This window comes from Poromitra crassiceps (genome assembly GCF_964638095.1).
Source record: "Poromitra crassiceps genome assembly, chromosome: 4".
In the NCBI taxonomy this organism is placed as follows: Eukaryota; Metazoa; Chordata; class Actinopteri; order Beryciformes; family Melamphaidae; genus Poromitra; species Poromitra crassiceps.
Window position 1 is genome coordinate 60,464,310 of NC_139626.1, and position 24,313 is coordinate 60,488,622.

At 43.7% G+C, this 24,313-nt stretch overlaps 2 protein-coding genes across 3 annotated transcripts in view; one reads left to right on the forward strand and one right to left on the reverse strand.

Annotated features, from left to right (window-relative positions):
• Positions 1-16,594, forward strand: part of LOC310775883 (UTP--glucose-1-phosphate uridylyltransferase-like) — a 37,804-nt gene extending 21,210 nt beyond the window's left edge. Inside the window, exons 4-10 of the mRNA XM_083636008.1 lie at positions 1,548-1,733; positions 3,495-3,628; positions 5,086-5,383; positions 8,645-8,842; positions 10,963-11,205; positions 15,338-15,442; positions 16,241-16,594. Coding sequence (XP_083492134.1) covers positions 1,548-1,733; positions 3,495-3,628; positions 5,086-5,383; positions 8,645-8,842; positions 10,963-11,205; positions 15,338-15,442; positions 16,241-16,348 — 1,272 coding nt within the window. The 3' untranslated portion in view covers positions 16,349-16,594. The remainder of the gene's footprint in view (positions 1-1,547; positions 1,734-3,494; positions 3,629-5,085; positions 5,384-8,644; positions 8,843-10,962; positions 11,206-15,337; positions 15,443-16,240) is intronic.
• Positions 16,595-19,457: 2,863 nt separating this feature from the next.
• Positions 19,458-24,313, reverse strand: part of vps54 (VPS54 subunit of GARP complex) — a 97,783-nt gene continuing 92,927 nt past the window's right edge. Inside the window, exon 23 of one of the 2 annotated variants that reach the window (XM_083635619.1) lies at positions 19,458-22,278. In XM_083635619.1, coding sequence (XP_083491745.1) covers positions 22,260-22,278 — 19 coding nt within the window. In that variant the 3' untranslated portion in view covers positions 19,458-22,259. Of the gene's footprint in view, positions 23,188-24,313 lie in introns of both variants that reach the window. The other variant, XM_083635618.1, reaches the window with a different exon arrangement.

Genomic DNA, 24,313 nt, shown 5'->3' on the forward strand with positions numbered 1-24,313 from the left:
TATCTTGAAACATACACAGTACAGATACATAAACAGTATCTTGATACATACACAGTATCTTGATACATACACAGTATCTTGATACATACACAGTATCTTGATACATACACAGTACAGATACATACACAGTACAGATACATACACAGTGTCTTGATACATACACAGTACATATACATACACAGTACAGATACATACACAGTGTCTTGATACATACACAGTATCTTGATACATACACAGTACAGATACATACACAGTATATTGATACATACACAGTACAGATACATACACAGTGTCTTGATACATACACAGTACAGATACATACACAGTACAGATACATACACAGTATCTTGATACATACGCAGTATCTTGATACAAACACAGTATCTTGATACATACACAGTACAGATACATACACAGTATCTTGATACATACGCAGTATCTTGATACATACACAGTATCTTGATACATATTCAGTATCTTGATACATACGCAGTATCTTGATACATACACAGTATCTTGATACATACGCAGTATCTTGATACATATGCAGTATCTTGATACATACGCAGTATCTTGATACATACACAGTGTCTTGATACATATGCAGTATCTTGATACATACACAGTATCTTGATACATACACAGTGTCTTGATACATACACAGTATCTTGATACATACGCAGTATCTTGATACATACACAGTGTCTTGATACATACACAGTATCTTGATACATACACAGTGTCTTGATACATACACAGTGTCTTGATACATACACAGTATCTTGATACATACACAGTGTCTTGATACATACACAGTGTCTTGATACATACGCAGTATCTTGATACATACACAGTATCTTGATACATACACAGCGTCTTGATACATACACAGTGTCTTGATACATACGCAGTATCTTGATACATACACAGTATCTTGATACATACACAGTATCTTGATACACAGTATCTTGATACACAGTATCTTGATACATACACAGTATCTTGATACACAGTATATCTTGATACATACATACATACATATCTTGGTATTTTCTATGACAGGGTTTTCTTCCCTGAGTATTTGGTGTGTTCACAACATATTGACACAATGATCCCCCCCCCCCCCCCCCACACACACACATGTATAATCCTCAGTAATGTGGAGGTACTGTAATGAATAAGTGGGTAAAGGGAAATGATAGAACAGCTAGAACAGTCTGGTTAGATCAGAAAATGACATCACTTGACTGTGATGCAGCCTTTAAAACCAGGAAAAGACAACACTTGTGCCGTATCACGAAATCACGATACCCAGAATCTGAGACGATATGGAGTCTCATATCGCAATCTCAATATACTGTAGTATCACCATATATTGCCCAGGCCTACTTCAGAGCTGTTGAAAATGACCATGTGTTATCGTCAAGGCCAGATTAGCTGTCTCTGTAACCCCTGTCTCCTCTCTGTCCCCCCTATCCCCATCCCTGTGTCCCCCCTGTCGTCTCCTCCCTGTCCCGCCCCTGTGTCCCGTCCCGTGCCTGGGTCAGATCCAGCCCTATGAGAGGATCAAGGCGAAGGGTCTTCCTGACAGCATCACTGACAGCCTGAACAAGCTGGTGGTGGTGAAGCTGAACGGCGGCCTGGGAACCAGCATGGGCTGCAAGGGCCCCAAGAGTCTGATCAGCGTCCGCAACGAGAACACCTTCCTGGACCTGACGGTGCAGCAGATCGAGGTACAGACGCACAGAGCCGCTTAGCTACCGAGTCGCATGATCGAGGTACAGACGCACGGAGCAGTTTAACTACTGAGTCACATGATCGAGGTACAGACGCACAGAGCAGCTTAACTACTGAGTCACATGATCGAGGTACAGACGCACAGAGCAGCTTAGCTACTGAGTCACATGATCGAGGTACAGACGCACAGAGCAGTTTAACTACTGAGTCACATGATCGAGGTACAGACGCACAGAGCAGTTTAACTACTGAGTCACATGATCGAGGTACAGACACACAGAGCAGCTTAACTACTGAGTCACATGATCGAGGTACAGACACACAGAGCAGCTTAACTACTGAGTCACATGATCGAGGTACAGACGCACAGAGCAGTTTAACTACTGAGTCACATGATCGAGGTACAGACGCACAGAGCAGCTTAACTACTGAGTCACATGATCGAGGTACAGACGCACAGAGCCGCTTAGCTACTGAGTCACATGATCGAGGTACAGACGCACGGAGCAGCTTAACTACTGAGTCACATGATCGAGGTACAGACGCACGGAGCAGCTTAACTACTGAGTCACATGATCGAGGTACAGACGCACGGAGCAGCTTAACTACTGAGTCACATGATCGAGGTACAGACGCACAGAGCAGCTTAACTACTGAGTCACATGATCGAGGTACAGACGCACAGAGCCGCTTAACTACTGAGTCACATGATCGAGGTACAGACACACAGAGCAGCTTAACTACTGAGTCACATGATTGAGGTACAGACGCACGGAGCCGCTTAGCTACTGAGTCACATGATCGAGGTACAGACGCACAGAGCAGCTTAACTACTGAGTCACATGATCGAGGTACAGACGCACAGAGCAGCTTAACTACTGAGTCACATGATCGAGGTACAGACGCACAGAGCAGCTTAACTACTGAGTCACATGACCAAGGTACAGACGCACAGAGCAGCTTAACTACTGAGTCACATGATCGAGGTACAGACACACAGAGCAGCTTAACTACTGAGTCACATGATCGAGGTACAGACATACAGAGCAGTTGAACTACTGAGTCACATGATCGAGGTACAGACGCACAGAGCAGTTTAACTACTGAGTCACATGATCGAGGTACAGACACACGGAGCAGTTTAACTACTGAGTCACATGATCGAGGTACAGACCACAGAGCAGCTTAACTACTGAGTCACATGACCGAGGTACAGACACACAGAGCAGCTTAACTACTGAGTCACATGATCGAGGTACAGACCACAGAGCCGCTTAACTACTGAGTCACATGATCGAGGTACAGACGCACAGAGCAGCTTAACTACTGAGTCACATGCTGCTCCGCTCTCTGTGGGAGGAAACGGTCAAGCATGTTGCACGTCTGGCAACTGTGCATGTGTCGGAGGAAGCATGGTGCTAGTCTAGCTCTCCCAAGATCAGCAGAGGGTGGAGCAGCGACCGGGAGAGCAGGGGGAAATTGGCCAAGTACAATTGGGGAGAAAATGAGGGGAAATCAAAAAAAAAAAAAAACGATAGTGTTTTCTATCCCATGTGATTCAGTGTTGATTTACTATTTTTATTTATCCCTGTGGGGAAAACCAGGGCCTGAACACACACTGATCATGTAGAATATGTTTATTGTTGTCTTAATAGGGCTGCAATACATTGTTTTCATTATCAATTAATCTATCAATAACCTTTTGAAATGAATCATGTCCCTAAAATAAAAAAATAAAAAAATCTCCTCCTCCTCAGCATCTGAACAAGACTTATAACGTGGACGTGCCGCTGGTCCTCATGAACTCCTTCAACACCGACGAGGACACCGAGAAGATCCTGCAGAAATACACACACCACCGAGTGCACATACACACCTTCAACCAGAGCAGGTACACACACACACACACACACAGACAGACACACACACAGACACCACCGAGTGCACATACACACCTTCAAGCAGAGCAGGTACACACACACACAGACACACACACACACACACACACACACACACACACACACACAGACACCACCGAGTGCACATACACACCTTCAACCAGAGCAGGTACACACACACACACACACACACACACAGACACCACCGAGTGCACATACACACCTTCAACCAGAGCAGGTACACACACACACACACACACACACAGACACCACCGAGTGCACATACACACCTTCAACCAGGGCAGGTGCACACATGCGCACAAACACGCACACGCACACACACACACACACACACACACACACACACACACACAGACACCACCGAGTCCACATACACACCTTCAACCAGAGCCAAAAAAACAAAACCCACAGACATGCACAAATCCTACTCAGAATCATGTTTTGTCACGTGATGGACTGGGGACATGTTGTGATGGACTGGGGACATGCTGTGATGGACTGGGGACATGCTGTGATGGACTGGGGACATGTGATGGATTGGGGACATGTTGTGATGGACTGGGGACATGTGATGGATTGGGGACATGTGATGGACTGGGGACATGTGATGGACTGGGGACATGTTGTGGTGGACTGGGGACATGTTGTGACATGTTGTGATGGATTGGGGACATGTTGTGATGGATTGGGGACATGTTGTGATGGATTGGGGACATGTTGTGATGGACTGGGGACATGTTGTGATGGATTGGGGACATGTTGTGATGGACTGGGGACATGTGATGGATTGGGGACATGTGATGGACTGGGGACATGTTGTGATGGACTGGGGACATGTTGTGATGGACTAGGGACATGTGATGGACTGGGGACATGTTGTGATGGACTGGGGACATGTTGTGATGGACTGGGGACATGTGATGGACTGGGGACATGTTGTGATGGATTGGGGACATGTTGTGATGGATTGGGGACATGTGATGGACTGGGGACATGTGATGGATTGGGGACATGTTGTGATGGATTGGGGACATGTGATGGACTGGGGACATGTTGTGATGGATTGGGGACATGTGATGGATTGGGGACATGTTGTGATGGATTGGGGACATGTGATGGACTGGGGACATGTTGTGATGGATTGGGGACATGTTGTGATGGATTGGGGACATGTTGTGATGGACTGGGGACATGTTGTGATGGATTGGGGACATGTTGTGATGGATTGGGGACATGTTGTGATAAACTGGGGACATGTGATGGATTGGGGACATGTTGTGATGGATTGGGGACATGTTGTGATAAACTGGGGACATGTGATGGATTGGGGACATGTTGTGATGGATTGGGGACATGTTGTGATGGACTGGGGACATGTTGTGATGGATTGGGGACATGTTGTGATGGATTGGGGACTGTCCTCCTGCAGGTATCCGAGGATCAACAAGGAGTCTCTGCTGCCCATAGCCAGAGACATGGGCGTGAGCGGGAAGAACGGTGAGGCCTGGTACCCTCCGGGACACGGGGACATCTACGCTAGCTTCGCCAACTCCGGCCTGCTGGAGGCGCTCATCGCCGAGGGCAAGGAGTACCTCTTCCTGTCCAACATCGACAACCTGGGCGCCACCGTGGACCTGTTCATCCTCAACCACCTGATGAGCCAGCCCGCCGACCGCCGCTGCGAGTTCATCATGGAAGTCACCGACAAGACCAGAGCCGACGTCAAGGTCACTGCGCTTCACATGCTTTCATTGTTTGTTTCTTTATTTTATATATATATATATATATATATATATATATATATATATATATATATATATATATATATATATGTATATGTATATTAGGGGTGTCACGATACACACGATATTGGGTTCACGATAACGATACGATACGATATTTTAACAATATTTTTTTGCGATCGATTTGTAAGTTGAGGGGGCATCCTCCACGCTAATGTGAGTAATTTCACCATTTTCATCCTCCGTGTCTGTAACGTCCCTCGTCTGCTCAAACAAAGCAATGAAAAGGAGAGCGAGCATGCAATCAGATGCAGATCAGTGTCACCATTTTCAGCTTCTTTTTCTCACGATATGAGATTTCATCTCAACGATACGTATTGTCACGTTTTGATATCGCAATATATTGTGGGACGATATATTGTGACATCCCTAATATATACATAGCGAACCTGATGAGGCACTTTTTTTATTTTCCTACCCTGGGCATTTAGGATCATGTAAGGCAACAAGTTAAATCACCCAGGGCCTGGCGTGAATTCCATTCCAAACTACTACGTTAAATACATTTTTAGAATTAGTTTTTGATTGATTGATAACTTTATTGATTCAATAAGAGCAGAATTGTGCAAGACAATACAACAAAAATATTGATCAAAAGGAATAAAACACAATAAAGCCCAAGGGCTTGTTTCCATTGTGGTCCTTTGTATGGGACAAGTGGAGTGAATATGTATACAGGTAAGAGCGCGTGTGTGCGCGGGCAACAACAACACAAACAATGAAAACATTTAACAACACAACCATACACTCAATGACTGATTAGTCATTGACTGAATGGTTATTTAAATAACAACAAAAAATGCACCAATCAATAAATAAAAAGAGAGACCAGCTCATATAATAAATCAAAGACCTACCTAGGGTTTAAAAACTGCGAGCATACAAGAGACAAAAGAAAAAATAAAAGGTTAGGAACCCATTTGGGAACCAACCAGCCATTTTTTCAAGGCGAGCTTAAAAGAAAACCTGGAATTAAGGGTCTTTATACTCTCAGGGAGTTTGTTCCATAAAATAGCTGCTGAGTAGGAGAAGGTACATTTACCCTTTAAAGATTTAAATTTGGGGGGAACAATGTTGGAGGTGCTTCCTCTTGTGGAGTAGCCATGTACATCACTGACTTTACAGAAGTAGTCAGAGAGGTAGCGACGAGCCTCCCGTTTAAAAATCCTGAAAACCATGCACAGTTTGATCTGGGAAACCCTCTCCTCCACTCTGAGCTACCTAAGGCTAAGGAAGTGAGAGGGGAGGAGATGGACTCTGGGATGCAGTTTCAGGATAACCCGTATTCATTTATTCTGAGATGTCTGAAGCCTGTTTTTAAGTTTTATGGTGATTGCTGTGAACCAGGAGGAGCAAGCATAGTCAAAATGACATTGAATCAGAGCATTTGCCAAGGTTTCGAGGGCGCTCTTGTCTATGAAGGATGAAATTCTGGCTAAGAATTTGGTTTTTTGATTTACTTTGGAAATTACTTTTGAGGCCATGCTCTCTCCAGAGAGTTTGTTATCTAAAATGCAGCCAAGGTACGTAATCTCCTCCTTGGTGTTAACAGCTACGTCACCCACCATGATGTTAAACCCGGGGGACTTTTTTAAATTAAAATTTGACCCAAATAAAATAGACTCCGTTTTCCCCAGATGAAGTGATAATTTGTTGTCCGAGAGCCACACACTAACACGGTGAAGCTCACTGCTCAATTTCCTTTCGATCTCCCCCCTGTCCTTGTGAGAGAACAAGAGGGCGGAGTCGTCTATGAAAAGGAACAGGTTGCAATCAAATTAAATTATTAAATTAAAAAGAATAAAGGCCCTAAAATACTTCTGGGGGACCCCACACGTCAGGGGGAGGGGACAGGACAGCGTTCCGTTTATGTCCACCACCTGCTCCCTACCCTCCAGGTGGGACCTAACCCAGTTGAGGGAAGTGCTGTTGAAGCCCAGAGCCCCGAGCTTACACAGAAGAACATCATGGTTAACGGTGTCAAATGCTTTTTGAAGGTCCAGCATGACCATACCACAGTATTTACCAGAGTCTACTTCCTTTCTGATGTGATCGGTTAGAAAAAGCAAACAGGTGTCAGTTGAATGTGATTTTCTGAATCCAGACTGAAATTTAAACAGGAGCTCCCGAGATGCAAGGTAACTGTCAATTTGTTCAAAAATGACTCTTTCCATTAACTTAGCTATGGAAGAGAGAATTGAGACTGGGCGATAATTTCCTGGTTCTAGTTTACTTCCTTTTTTATGAAGGGGGATTACCCTGGCTTGTTTGAAATCATGGGGGACATGACCTTCTCTAATAGACAGATTGATTATATGAGTAATATACGGTGAAATCAAATCAGCTGTATCTCGGATGAACCTGCTTGGGATGTTGTCAATACCTGTAGCTTTGGACGGCTTAAGGGCCCTGAGCTTCAACAGCACCACCTCCTCTGACACCTCCTGAAACTGGAAGTCGTCCGACCGTACTCCTAAATTCGAGTAAAAGCTCTCAATGTGGTCTTTACCATACCGTCCAGAGTGGGAGGGTAGTTTACTAACCAAGGTGCTAGCAATGGTTGTAAAAAATCTATTAAAGATGCCAGCGACAAGGGATTTATCAGATGTTAGGGTGCCTTCAGAGTTTAAGTTCAAGTTGAGTGATCTTGTTTTAAGTTTGTTATTGTAGCCCAATTGTTTTAAAGATTTTCAGAGCTTTTGAGGATCATCCTTATTCTCTGCAATTACCTCATTATAGAACTCTAATTTGGCCTTTTTGATCTACCTATTTACTTCATTTCGGTGCTTTTTAAACAAGCCGAAAGAAGCTTCATCTTTTATCTTCTTGTATTTCTGCAGGCTATCATTTCTAACCGTAATGGCTTCAATGATTGCTGCATTGATCCAGGGTTCAGTTCTAGTTTTAAACCTGACCGATTTGACCGGGGCCAGCTGGTTAATAACCCCTAGAAATGATACCTCTGTTTGATTTGTTTGTATTACACAATACCTGTTGCATTTACCTGTTCTTCTATCTTTATTACACCTTTAAAATATACCACCCCTAAAATGCTAAAAGTCAATTAAACCGACTATCTAAAACTGAAATAACAATGACTACAAAACACCATAAAAGTATCTAAAAACCAAAACAAATGAAACCTTTACGCCTGTAATAATAACCCTGTTCCCCCTCCCTCCACAGGGTGGCACCCTCATCCAGTACGAGAACCACCTGCGGCTTCTGGAGATCGCTCAGGTGCCGAAGGCGCACGTCGACGAGTTCAAGTCCGTCACCAAGTTCAAGATCTTCAACACCAACAACCTGTGGATCTCTCTGCCCGCCATCAAGAGGCTCCAGGACAAGAACCACATGGACCTGGAGATCATCGTCAACCCCAAGGTCACATAGTTTCCATTTCTGAGCTTGTGTTTTTACATTGGTGTTTAATTACTTTTTCTGATTAAATAATGAAGCCTCTAGACTTCTTCTAATAATTAGTCAAATATCCTGGGAAAGGGAAATAAAATTAATCAAGTGAAAAAAAATATTACGATATCAAAATGAGATCACATAGAATAGCCTAAAGCTCAATTTATGCTTTGTCTGCCGACACTTTTGAAACGGTCGGCGACAGAAATGAGGACTTGAGTCGACACTTTCAAGTGTCGGCGAGCAGTGTCTGCTACCTGCTGAAATGTCTAGTGTCGCTGACTACGTACATAGTATCGCGCAAGTCTGATTGGCTATATAGACGGCACGCGCTTGACTTCCTTGTTTTGGTTGGGGTCCACCCGCTAGTTTTCGCTCGATTGAAATGAATGAACGTGTCCCCGCTATTTTTATCCGCCTGTCCTTGATGTATGACTTCGTGAAAATCACAAAGAACGTCGTGACCAACTTCCCAGAGAGAGGTGGAGGTGAGTTGTGTGGTTGTGTACTGTTTATATGCGGCTGCAGCCAAGTACGTTACATCTTGCCTCCGAGGTGGTTTCACGGTGCATTCCATTCCCCCTCTTCTCTTGGCTGTCTGCTTATAGCGTTCGAGTGTCACGTGACCGCTGAACCGAGGCGAACGTCCTCTGAAGTATAAATGCAACACCATGAGCGACATTTTCTTTTTCGTCTGCGACCATGTGCTGAGCGACACTTTATAATAAGTATAAATTAAAGTCCCTGGAAACCAAAATCCACAAAAACCTTCTAACTATTAAATTTAGGGTCTTATGTGAGTAATTGTGTGCCTCAGAAATTAATTGACATTACTTTCAACCCTAACCCCAAAAATCGACACTTTTCTACAAGGTCTGGATTTCCATTTCCTCATTGAAGAGAGCGGTGCGCGCGGTGCTAAAATGCATGATCTTATCACGTCATAAGATTTAATCGAATCACACACATGCATGCACGCACGCGCGCACACACACACTGACACACACACAGTAGCGCAGCGGCAGAGATCTCTTCCTCTCTGTAAACCCTCTCTGTCTGTGCTATGCGCCGAGCAACGCGCGAACACACACACACACTCCATCTCTCTTTCCTTCTCTCTCTCTCTCCTTCTCTCTCTCTCTCTCTCCGTTAACGGAGAGAGACTTCTCCTCCGAGCAGGTCTCCTCCGTCTCCGAGAGAGAGAGAGAGGAGACCTGCTGCAGACGGGACACGCCCACACAGTCCGCGGGAGAAAATACACTCTAAAATCTAATTGATTCTCATGACTTTTGCCATGACTGTCACACCTAAATTGATATACTTTGCGACGTTCATCATCGTTCAAATTTGGCTGGTGGCTTATTAACATAGGTTCCTGTGATGTGATGAACTCAAAATGCTAAATAATAAAAAAATATTTCTGGTTTCCAGGGACTTTAAGCTTAACTGTTGGTGATTTGGTTAAAGAGTACAGCAGTTTTGGGGAATTTTACCGTTTTCCCCCACTTTCCCAGTCGGAAATGAATACATTCCTCAGACAGACCTTTTTCATGCATTTGGTGTTGTCTGGAGTCTATCAAACAGCAATGTCAGGCTATCATGGTTCAATTGTTGAGTGTCTATGGGATCAGATAACATAATCATCATCCCGTAGGCATCCAGGAATTTAGCAAGGGGGTGCCTTTTTCCAAGCTTTCTCTGAGGGGAGGCAGACTTTGAAAACCCCTGTTATAGTCTATCATTTTTGCATTTGCTCTCTCTCCCTCTCTCTCTGCCTCTCTCTCTCTCTCTAGCTGTTTAAAATGATACACACAGCTCATTCTAAAGCATACGTGTTGCTTTCCTGTAGATATAACACGTCATAGCTATTTCACTATTTTACCAGTCAGCAAGATTTTGTATTTATTTATTTTGGAAAAAAGACTGCTCTTAGAAAAAATAACCTTCAGATGTTGCCTACCTCACCCCATCTAAAAGTGTGTGTGTGTGTGTGCGTGCGTGCGTGCGTGCGTGCGTGCGTGCGTGCGTGTGTGCGTGCGCGCGCGCGTGCGTGCGCGCGTGCGTGCGTGCGTGCGTGTGGGTCTCTCCAGACGCTGGATGGAGGGCTGAATGTGATCCAGTTGGAGACAGCGGTGGGAGCTGCCATCAAGCGCTTCGACAACGCGCTGGGCGTCTGTGTGCCGCGCAGCCGCTTCCTGCCCGTCAAGACCTCCTCCGACCTGCTGCTCGTCATGTCCAACCTGTACAGCCTGGAGGCCGGCTCCCTCACCATGAGCCAGAGGAGAGAGTTCCCCACCACACCGCACGTCAAGCTGGGCAGCTCCTTCACCAAGGTGAGGCCGCTCTGCAGGAGGCCCACTGGTTCTGTCCAGGGATCTGGCCTCCGTGAGGGAACCAGGGCTCAGACCCACTCTGTCACAAACAATACAAACGGACTAACCTGGCGCTGCCAGATGGTTTGTTTTCACATAACCATCTGGAAAACCGTTTGAAATGGCAGGCACTTTGAAAAAAAATATCTGGCAGGTGATTGGATGGTCCATCACGTCCATCACAGGCTCACTTCTCGCCATCGTCGAACCTAAAGCCGGCCTGTAAGCTGCCTCTGGATGCCGATTGGTGCGAACCACGGGTGGTTCAGATTCAAACCAATAGATTGGAGCGTAACAAGACGGATGTGCCGTGTGATCGTGAAGTCGTGTGAATACAGCTGCCTCGCCAGGTTTATCGCTGACACCACTTGTGGTGGAAATGTCCGTCAATTAATTCTACAGTAAGAAACTGGAGATTTGAGAAATGTTGGTTGATTGTTTTGCAAAACAAGGCACGATGTTCAACCAACTGTACAACAACTGTATAACAAAACAGCAGTCTGCCTCCAGTGTTGAAGATGCAGTCCAGCTGCAAGGCGCTGGACCACATACGTACATCAGAAGGGCTAAGATAAGAGTTTTGGCATTTCACAAAGACGAGTTTCAGCAAGATTCTCAAGGCCGTTTTCCCAATCACTGACGACAGACTCCATTAAACTGAGAACTGATATGTGATGATGATACATGATGAATAGGCTGCTTCCAGGCTCTGGAGAGAAGTCATTTCTGGTGCTAACGAGGACCAATTAAAGTAGCCATTGTTTCTCGATCTCAGGTCAGGTCAAAGTGCTCTGTCCACACTGAGATGAGCTCACATCATAAAACAAGAGAGTACAATGGACAATAATAATAGACATTAGTACAATAATACAGTAGATTTCCTCCACACCACTGATCAGATTTGGAATGTCATTTCCCTGTTCCAGCATATCAGAATGACACTGATTGGCTTAAGGGGAGCTACATGTACAACATGTTGTTTACTTGTTGGATTTTGCTGAAACTTGGGGGGTAATGATGCATCTCATCACTGAGTTCACACATCATACTGAAACATGGGGGTAATGATGCATCTCATCACTGAGTTCACACATCATACTGAAACATGGGGTAATGATGCATCTCATCACTGAGTTCACACATCATACTGAAACATGGGGTAATGATGCATCTCATCACTGAGTTCACACATCATACTGAAACATGGGGTAATGATGCATCTCATCACTGAGTTCACACATCATACTGAAACATGGGGTAATGATGCATCTCATCACTGAGTTCACACATCATACTGAAACATGGGGTAATGATGCATCTCATCACTGAGTTCACACATCATACTGAAACATGGGGTAATGATGCATCTCATCACTGAGTTCACACATCATACTGAAACATGGGGTAATGATGCATCTCATCACTTAGTTCACACATCATACTGAAACATGGGGTAATGATGCATCTCATCACTGAGTTCACACATCATACTGAAACATGGGGTAATGATGCATCTCATCACTTAGTTCACACATCATACTGAAACATGGAGTAATGATGCATCTCATCACTGAGTTCACACATCATGCTGAAACATGGGGTAATGATGCATCTCATCACTGAGTTCACACATCATACTGAAACATGGGGTAATGATGCATCTCATCACTGAGTTCACACATCATACTGAAACATGGGGTAATGATGCATCTCATCACTGAGTTCACACATCATACTGAAACATGGAGTAATGATGCATCTCATCACTTAGTTCACACATCATACTGAAACATGGGGTAATGATGCATCTCATCACTGAGTTCACACATCATACTGAAACATGGAGTAATGATGCATCTCATCACTGAGTTCACACATCATACTGAAACATGGAGTAATGATGCATCTCATCACTTAGTTCACACATCATACTGAAACATGGAGTAATGATGCATCTCATCACTAGTTCACACATCATACTGAAACATGGAGTAATGATGCATCTCATCACTGAGTTCACACATCATACTGAAACATGGAGTAATGATGCATCTCATCACTTAGTTCACACATCATACTGAAACATGGGGTAATGATGCATCTCATCACTGAGTTCACACATCATACTGAAACATGGGGTAATGATGCATCTCATCACTGAGTTCACACATCATACTGAAACATGGAGTAATGATGCATCTCATCACTTAGTTCACACATCATACTGAAACATGGAGTAATGATGCATCTCATCACTTAGTTCACACATCATACTGAAACATGGAGTAATGATGCATCTCATCACTGAGTTCACACATCATACTGAAACATGGAGTAATGATGCATCTCATCACTTAGTTCACACATCATACTGAAACATGGAGTAATGATGCATCTCATCACTTAGTTCACACATCATACTGAAACATGGAGTAATGATGCATCTCATCACTGAGTTCACACATCATACTGAAACATGGGGTAATGATGCATCTCATCACTGAGTTCACACATCATACTGAAACATGGAGTAATGATGCATCTCATCACTGAGTTCACACATCATACTGAAACATGGAGTAATGATGCATCTCATCACTTAGTTCACACATCATACTGAAACATGGAGTAATGATGCATCTCATCACTTAGTTCACACATCATACTGAAACATGGAGTAATGATGCATCTCATCACTGAGTTCACACATCATACTGAAACATGGAGTAATGATGCATCTCATCACTGAGTTCACACATCATACTGAAACATGGGGTAATGATGCATCTCATCACTTAGTTCACACATCATACTGAAACATGGAGTAATGATGCATCTCATCACTTAGTTCACACATCATACTGAAACATGGAGTAATGATGCATCTCATCACTTAGTTCACACATCATACTGAAACATGGGGTAATGATGCATCTCATCACTGAGTTCACACATCATACTGAAACATGGGGTAATGATGCATCTCATCACTGAGTTCACACATCATACTGAAACATGGGGTAATGATGCATCTCATCACTGAGTTCACACATCATACTGAAACATGGGGTAATGATGCATCTCATCACTGAGTTCACACATCATACTGAAACATGGGGTAATGATGCATCTCATCACTGAGTTCACACATCATACTGAAACATGGGGTAATGATGCATCTCATCACTTAGTTCACACATCATACTGAAACATGGGGTAATGATGCATCTCATCACTGAGTTCACACATCATACTGAAACATGGGGTAATGATGCATCTCATCACTGAGTTCACACATCATACTGAAACATGGGGTAATGATGCATCTCATCACTTAGTTCACACATCATACTGAAACATGGGGTAATGATGCATCTCATCACTTAGTTCACACATCATACTGAAACATGGGGGTAATGATGCATCTCATCACTGAGTTCACACATCATACTGAAACATGGGGTAATGATGCATCTCATCACTTAGTTCACACATCATACTGAAACATGGGGTAATGATGCATCTCATCACTGAGTTCACACATCATACTGAAACATGGAGTAATGATGCATCTCATCACTTAGTTCACACATCATACTGAAACATGGAGTAATGATGCATCTCATCACTTAGTTCACACATCATACTGAAACATGGGGGAATGATGCATCTCATCACTGAGTTCACACATCATACTGAAACATGGAGTAATGATGCATCTCATCACTGAGTTCACACATTCATTGTTCTCTCCTCCACGTGTCAGGCACCCAGACCCCATTGATCTGATGTGGGCACCTTGCTCAACATGACATGTTTACCGATTGGCCCAGATGGACGGACATATTACACTTTTAATAGTAGATTGAGCTTCACTTCCTACATGAGCAACATCACAAACCCATCAAAACCCACATCAATGCTGACCAGGCTTCCCTCTGCTCATGGAATTTGTGGAATATCATGGAATTTTGAAAAGTCAGGGAATTTTCGGTCAGGTCGTTGACAGGAATATAGCAGAATAGATTTTACAGTTATCTTTCATACACTGAATAAATAAAAAAAATTATGCTCATATATCCCTGTACTGCAGGTCCAGGAGTTCCTGGCGCGGTTTGAGAACATCCCAGACATGCTGGAGCTGGACCACCTCACTGTGTCTGGAGACGTCACCTTCGGGAAGAACGTCTCTCTGAAGGTACGGGACTCTCTCCACCCAAAACACCGTCGGCTCAGGTTTGAACGCCACTGCTTCCCTGAGAGCTGCACTGTTCAGTTTGGATTTGCACATGTGTAAAGTGTCTGCTGCTCACCTGGCTGATAGTCTCCAGGTGCAGGAAAACCAGTTGAGTCCACAGTGAGGAAGATCTGCACCCTTACATCCATGCAATTTACATTTATTGAATTGATTTATGACATTTATTAAGCCAAGCTTTGAGTCTACAAAACCTTTGAGATCGTGTGCCTTAATTGTTTGCCTGCTTGCTGAAGGTCTTGTTCAGCAGTGGCTTAAAGGAGAATTTCGTTTTTTTTCAACCTGGACCCTATTTTCCACACTGTATGTGTCTAAGGGACTCATCGTGACATATTTCTTATTTCAGCCCTTCTTCAGCATGTCATGGTAAGACATGCAGGTGTTACACAGGTGTTACAGGTGACCCTAACTAAGGTCACTGAAGGTCATTAGTAAATATCTTGAACATTTATTGTGTCCAGTCTGCAAATTAGTAAACAAAAAAACAAGAACTTCTCTTTATGCTGTTCAAATCTCATCACGTTGAACAAAATATCCAACACCAAGCAGAAGATGCTGGCTAATGTGTTGTGAGATGCTGCTGTCTAGCTTCACAGTTCCTCTCAGAAGACTATCTGTGCATCACTCAATCTTTGAGTCGTTTTTTCATATTTTACTCTCAATTTCTTCCTACAGCGAAACAGCAGCTCTAAACTGACCTGCAGGCTGTATTTAATACGGTTTATCGTTCTCCTCCACCAGGGAACGGTCATCATCATCGCCAACCACGGCGACAGGATCGATATTCCTGCCGGAGCTGTGCTGGAGAACAAGATAGTCTCAGGAAACCTGCGCATCCTCGACCACTGAGGCCTTCTGTGGAAAGAAAAATGCCCTTTCTCTTCATGAGGAATGGCAGGACTGTTACAGAGAGGAAAAACAGTGTTAATCTGAAGTTCCTTGCTTTTAATCCACCTGCTCAGATTAAGAACTTCACCACAGACGGACCAGGCTGTGAAGTCTCTGCCTCAAAGGTCAGGCCTCCCTTCCTGATTGGCTCTGCTGTGGTTCAAAGGTCAAGCCTCCCTTCCTGATTGGCTCTGCTGTGGTTCAGGACATCACACAAACAGGCTTTTATTGGAAGCTCTTCCTGTTACTTAAAATGGTCCAGGCAACGTCTGAGCCGACTTTGGGATGCCCTCTGTTTGACGATAATAAAAGTGCAGTATCGGTTCATCTGCATATTTTGTGTGATTTTTGGGTCTAATGTTAAGTCACGTTACATTAACACTAACAAACAGTCAGGTCAAAGAGCTAAAACTGCTTCCTTGAGTGAATTTGAAAATCTAAACACTGGTTTGTACAGAAAGTCTAGGAAAAATCGTTTCGTTTCTCAAATTCAAAACTTCCAGCAGTGTGATGAGCTGATATTTTTTAAATACAGATTCAATAAAGAAAGTTAGATAAATGCACATGGACAACTGCATGAATTAACGTTACAGTAAACCGTATATACATGGTTAATCCCAATGTATTTTCTAAATTGAAAACCCTAAAACTATATATTACCGAAACATATCCTGTCATTAACTAAATTGAGTAAGGAGAATTACCTGGCATTAACTCAATTGAGTAACGAGCATTACCTAACAACTAGTGTGATATTCACGTAATTAAGTGTAAACTCTTGTGACATGAAGACTTTGCACTTAAAGGGATACGCCGACTTTTTGGGAGTTTCGCCCATTTGCCATATCGCTCATGTATAACCAAGATACACAACGCCTTTATACCAGCACTCTCCGTGCAGTATCTATCTAGACAGTGAGCTAGTGGATCAGTTAGTAACACCTTTATACCAGCACTCTCCGTGCAGTATCTATCTAGACAGTGAGCTAGTGGATCAGTTAGTAACACCTTTATACCAGCACTCTCTGTGCAGTATCTATCTAGACAGTGAGCTAGTCGATCAGTTAGTAACACCTTTATACCAGCACTCTCCGTGCAGTATCTAGACAGTGAGCTAGTTGATCAGTTAGTAACACCTTTATACCAGCACTCTCCGTGCAGTATCTATCTAGACAGTGAGCTAGTGGATCAGTTAGTAACACCTTTATACCAGCACTCTCCGTGCAGTATCTAGACAGTGAGCTAGTGGATCAGTTAGTAACACCTTTATACCAGCACTCTCTGTGCAGTATCTATCTAGACAGTGAGCTAGTCGATCAGTTAGTAACACCTTTATACCAGCACTCTCCGTGCAGTATCTAGACAGTGAGCTAGTTGATCAGTTAGTAACACCTTTATACCAGCACTCTCCGTGCAGTATCTATCTAGACAGTGAGCTAGTGGATCAGTTAGTAACACCTTTATACCAGCACTCTCCGTGCAGTATCTAGACAGTGAGCTAGTTGATCAGTTAGTAACACCTTTATACCAGCACTCTCCGTGCAGTATCTAGACAGTGAGCTAGTGGATCAGTTAGTAACACCTTTATACCAGCACTCTCTGTGCAGTATCTAGACAGTGAGCTAGTTGATCAGTTAGTAAAACCTTTATACCAGCACTCTCCGTGCAGTATCTAGACAGTGAGCTAGTGGATCAGTTAGTAACACCTTTATACCAGCACTCTCCGTGCAGTATCTAGACAGTGAGCTAACAGTCGTTAAGTATAGTGTCGCCAATGAATTGGAGGAAACCGTACAACCGTTCAAAGTCACCAAAAACACACATTTCTAACGGCGCCAAAAAGCTCTATGTACACGACGTTGTGACTCGGGTACTCACCACGAGATGAAATATTAATCCAAAATGCTGAGAAACACTATTAATTTAAGGTAAATAGCCGGAACTACTTTCTAAACATGGCGATTGTCCATGCTGCATTAGCCTGGGTAAACCCAGCCTCCGCGTGACCTCTATGTACCATCAGTCACGAAGAGACTTCTGTTACACGCATAGTGTGACGTCGCATCGAAGGCTGCGTTCACCCAGGCTAGCGCTGCATACAGCGCATGCATAGTGTGTACAGGCAAACAAGGAAGTCACTTGATCCTGGTTTAGTTCTCTCGGGGTGTGGATTACTACGAAAACGATGTTTCACGTAACTATGGATTACGATTTCATTGCGTGTCACCTGTCACATGTACGCAGGCCCGGCTCCAGACCCAAATTACAGAGGGGGCCTGCCCCTAGCTTGGGGGGGCCAAGCTACCCAAGCTTCTCCCCCGGAAGAAGATTTTGTACATTTTAAAGTAAAATTCGTCACCCTGGTGCATTTGAGAGCAAAATGAAGAGGCTAAATCTATGAAGAACTACACACATCTCTAATGTGTTGTGACTTTACAAATAATTAGGCCTAAACAATTAATATCAAATGTATTTACACATTGTGCACAAATTGCATTCATTGTGACAAATTTACAATAGTTAATATCCAGCCAGAATCATTGCAAATGGATGTTCAAAGTAACAGTTAGCAATAGCATTCAGTTAATCAATGCCTAATGACAGCCAGATTCCGTTTTAAACTTTAAAACAGAAAAACATTTAGCATTTTTTTTTGAATGGGGGGGCCAGTTTGGGGAATGGGGGGGCCCGGCCCGGTCAGGCCCCCACAACATCCGCCCCACCCCCCCATTTGGTGACTGAACGGCCGGTACCATTTCCTCCAATTCATTAGCGACGCTGCACGGAGAGTGCCGGTAAACGCATTGTGCATCTTGGTTATATAGGAGCGATGTGGCAAACGGGCGAAACTCCCCAAAAGTTGGTGTACCCCTTTAACAGGTAAACCAAATGAACACAGTCATATTATATTCATGCTAAACAGAATCAGACCGCATACATGGCTTCAATAAGCAAAGAATGAAGAAATCTTAGAGAATCCAACAGTGTGATGCCTTAAAATAAAATAAGAATGAGCCTGGTGTGAAAACAGCTCCATCATACTGGTTTTATTCAGAAAAGGTTTGTAGGATTCAAGACATTTTCAATTCTCAGGCATGCTATCAGACTCATTCACTCTCTCTCTCTCTCGCACACACACACACACAGAGTGGTATAGTAGGCACTCAAACAAACAGTACACTGTTGTGGAGAACTCGGGTGTAGTCTTTGACAGAAATCAAAAGCAGGCACTTTTGAAGCAGACAGCACTGTGGAAGATTTGGGTGCTTTTTGTTCGACAGTCTCCAGTTCGGACGCATCGCGAGGCGATGGTGGGGGCTTTCGGGTCGGAGTTCGGCCGGTTCCGCTGCCTTTCACATGCTCGCTTTTTAAAGCTGCACTCTGGGCAACTTTGCACTTTGGCGGCCTCAAGTGGCAGAAAGAAAAGGGGTTGAATTTGGAAAGTTTTGAAGGACTGTTACCCAGAAATCACACAACCCGGCGTCTGCAAACTAACGCTGTGTTCATGTCCCATCGACGTCTGGCTGCTACAACCTGGTAGTGTTTTAACTCCCAACGCCCACATACACAATCATTTTTGATCAATTAAAATATATCGATTGCTTTTCATGAATAGTTAGTTGTATTAGTGTCACTCAAAACTGATCATTTTGATTTGTATCACATTGGACTGCCAACGTCGGCGGATTTGCTGCAGTGTGTTCTGCATGGTGATGGTGACACACTTCTGTCAGTTCATGACATCAAGCAGGAAACATCAGACGCTACAAAAAAAATACCACCTGTCCTACTTGTAATCACCACTAGGGGGCAGACCCGAACAGTTTTTCCCGGTTGGCATTTACGATAAACTTCTGGGTTTCCCTCTTCTTGCATCGGTCTCTTTCCCGCGTGGAGAAGACTTCCCGACAGCATAGTTTAATTCGGACCAACAGGGAGAGACTAGATGACGATGGACCGTTCATCTCGAGATGAGTTTTACGTAAAACTCTGTCCTTGTGCAGCTTTAATTCTTAATGATAAAGCACCGATCTTCTCCTGACGGTCCAAACTGGCAATAGATTGTCTGCTCTACCGAGAGAAGAGTTAAAAAAGCAAAAACAAAAACAAAATCTGATCTTCTGTTCATTCCGTCATTCCAAGCTTAAAAAGAGACAAAGTCCTGATTCATGCATATTAAAAATAGAGTAGGGAGATGGTCCACTCCACAGTAGTTCCATTGCACTCTCTAATCTCCTCTCATTATGAACACTGATGGTTCACATTTCACACAGCTGAGGAACATGCTGTGATCAGACAAGGTCAGTATCAGGTGCAACTGAAGAGTTTCATTGACTTTCTAAAGCAGTGGTCCTCAACATGGAGCCCGGGGACCACTCCTGAAGGAGTCCAGGAGAATTGTTCAACTTCAGCATTATTTCATTTACAAAAAAGTTAACACAATTTGAGAACATCATAGTGTCTCCGTTATTTCCCTACCTGCAATACAGATAGCCATGGAATTCTGGACCAAATCATATCCAATAGGGGCGTCACGGTAGGCGTATTCGTCCCGTGACGTCACAGTACGGGGCGTCACGGTTCGGCGCGTGTAGCTACACGACGAATACGTCAATACACACTCCGTTAATTAAGTTCGTCATAATCGTCAATATCCAAATCATCTTGTGCCGTTTATGAACATTGCACATCAGAAAACATTGACAACTCACCCTAGCACCGTGTATTCAGGCTAAATAGTCAATTTAACTTTCAGAAGCCTTTGCCCCTCAACAAAGTTGAGTGGAAGCATCTTGATCACTCATTGCCATGTTAAATGCGTTAGCCTTGTGTGGCTAACGTGTTCAATGCTATAGCATCAGGTCCTGCTGTGCTTCCTTGTGTCCACATGCCTGTGCTGATTGTGGGTTGAGTGGTGAACACGTTATATGCCAGTTTTATCTGACACAGCCTACATACAACTATATTTTCATTGACTGGATCAACATACTGCCAAAGTGCGCTGGTTTTATGAGATGATGCCATCTCCCTCTCCTTTAACTACGCCTGGTCGGTTTACTTTACATCCGGGCATTAGAGGAGGGCTGTAGTGGCTGGTAAAGATGCAACAGTTCCCGCCTGCGTTGTTTATTATGATAATTTAATTATTCGTTTAACCGACTAGTATTGTGGTGCCGACTAGCGAGGGTAGCGGATGTTTAAACGTTTAACCGACTAGTTGCCTGTATCCCCAATATGCAGTCATAGAGCCAGCCCTACATACAAATATAACCTAATGCAAGAGTCTCTATATGTTCACTGTTGGTGTGTTTACTGATTTAATACACTACAGGGCCATGCTGTACCAGTTTATGACACTAGGTGAAGCACCAATACTGTCTTTTGAAAATAAATGCCACAGGTTCAAAAGAAAAGAAAACAAACCTAACCTTATCCATTTGGGATTTTTTGTTGTTGCTTTTTTCCCCGTTGTACCGAACTCGTACCGAACCATGACCCCGAAACCGAGGTACGTACCAAACTGTTACTCATGTCTACCGTGGCACCCCTAACATCCAACAATAAAAATATGATCAGCTTTGAGTTCAAGAGACAAATTCGCATCAAATGGGCCTCCTACATGTAATGTGTACTAAATTAGGGGTTCTTGATATGAAAAAGGTTGAGAATCATTATTCTAAAGGACAGAATGCAACTGAAAAGTGCTTTCACAGTATGGATCGTGGACACTTTACAAATACGGAATTTCTGGAATATTGTACCCCCCCCCCAAAAAAAATAATAACAACGATTTTAAAAGGTTTAGGAAATGTACTCTTCAGTTCCACATGTACCTCAGGTCGGCTTCACAGCAGCAGAATGGGAAGGGTTCCTACACAAGTCTGCAGAGTCTAGGAAAAAATGGAAATTAATTTGATTTCCAGGTCTTGAATAGTTTTGGAATTGCATAAGAAGTCTGTCAAATATTCTTGTTCTGTCCCAGTATACATGACTATTTATTTGTTGCCAAATTGCCCAGCTACTCTCAGCATACTGTACATCATCACAGTGAACAGACCACATCCAGTCCAGGATTAGTGTTTTGTTGTTTTTAAGGGACATGTGCAGAAACCCTGTGGACCCTGTCTGGGCAAAGTGGAAACAGTTGAGAGAAAATAATGGTCTATCACCTGGATCTCTACTGGTGCAGTTTTGCACCAGTAGTATTTCCCAGCAGGATAAATCGGTCAGAATAAATGTCCCCATCAGATTATACAAATCCTGCATCCCTCCTGATCCTTTGTCGCAGAGTTCCAGACAGAAAAATAAATTACCCGCATTTCTTCAACATTATCTACAACCTGCACTCCCTCTAAAACCCTCTAATAATTTACTATTGTTTGACTCTACAAATCATCTTGTTGAATTGCACACAGTGAGGAGAGGTGGCAGCAGTGTCCCCCGGAGGCATCTTGTTGAATTGCACACAGTGAGGAGAGGCGGCAGCAGCAGCAGTGTCCCCCGGAGGCTCTGTGACACTAAAGTCTTTCCCCCCCCAGGCTCGCTGCGTCTCTCCGGGGGGAGGTTTGGTCCGTCGGTGCCCCTCTGAACCCGCGGCGTAGGTCCCGGGGGTTGGCGGGCCGTCGCCAGGGTCGAGCGGTCCCCCGTCCCGCAGTGGGTGGTTGCTGGATGTGGCTCCGCCCCCCCTCCTCCATCACCTCTTCTGCTCCCAGATCTCGGCCATGTTGAGGTCGAGACGCTCCAGACTCCTGAGCACCTGGACGTTCCCCGTGTAGAAGGCCACGTCCGTCGCCACCAGCCTGCGGGGACGCACGGAGAGGACACAGCTCAGGAGGGAGACGCACGGAGAGGACACAGCTCAGGAGAGAGACGCACGGAGAGGACACAGCTCAGGAGGGAGACACTAGCCCTTTGATTTAGAGTTGACCCTATCTCAGTTGAACCTCTATTTCAACGTTTCCGTTATCCAGTTTTTCAATTGCAAATACTTGTCTTATACTGTAGTTTATATATGTATTCTTTAGTTCCTAAAATGTCAGATCATTTGGGGATTTCTATTTCTTGACCTAGCATTTTTTCCCAAGCATTTAATATACTATTAATTCTAGAATTGACTGTTTTTTGCATGGAGAAAAGTGCTAGAATTAGACTATTAGGCAGTAGCTGCTGATTTTCAGTATCTATCCATGGTTCCTCATTTGTATTACAAAACATTTGTATTGTTAAAGGATGGCTTTAGCGGTAATCAACCCACTTTGTATCATATATAATCTCTGTATTATAAGCACATGGGCAGTGTTTTGCCTTCTCTCTCTGTTTACCTCACGGAGAAAAATGCTCCTGCTGCTGCTGCCTGCAGAAACTCCGCCCCCACCAGCTGCAAGTCATTAAGGCTCGTTAAGGCTCTCCATGTGATTTTCCGTGGATGTGTGCATACTTCAAAAATAAAAATAAACAATAAGAGCAGTCAGCCGCCCTCGTAGCAGATTCTGCACAACTTCTGCAGCTCCGTTGTGATGCGTTGTGACATAAAACGTGTCAGAACGGAGCGCTTTGCCAGGGGAGGAAATGGGAGATCTCCGTGTGTAAAACACTGCCCATGTGTTTATAATACCAAGATTATTAATGATACAAAGTGGGTTGATTACCGGTAAAGCCATCCTTTATTCACATGGTCAATATAAAGCATTTCTATTGTTAATCACATGGATCAATATAAAACATTTGTATTGTTAATCACATGGTCAATATAAAACATTTGTATTGTTAATCACATGATCAATATGAAACATTTGTATTGTTAATCACATGGTCAATATGAAACATTTGAGTTGTGTTGTGCTAAAGCACCAAATTATGAAGGAGGGAAGCACCACCCCATCCATGAGTTTTGAATTTCATTCATGCACAAAATCACTGGTCCAC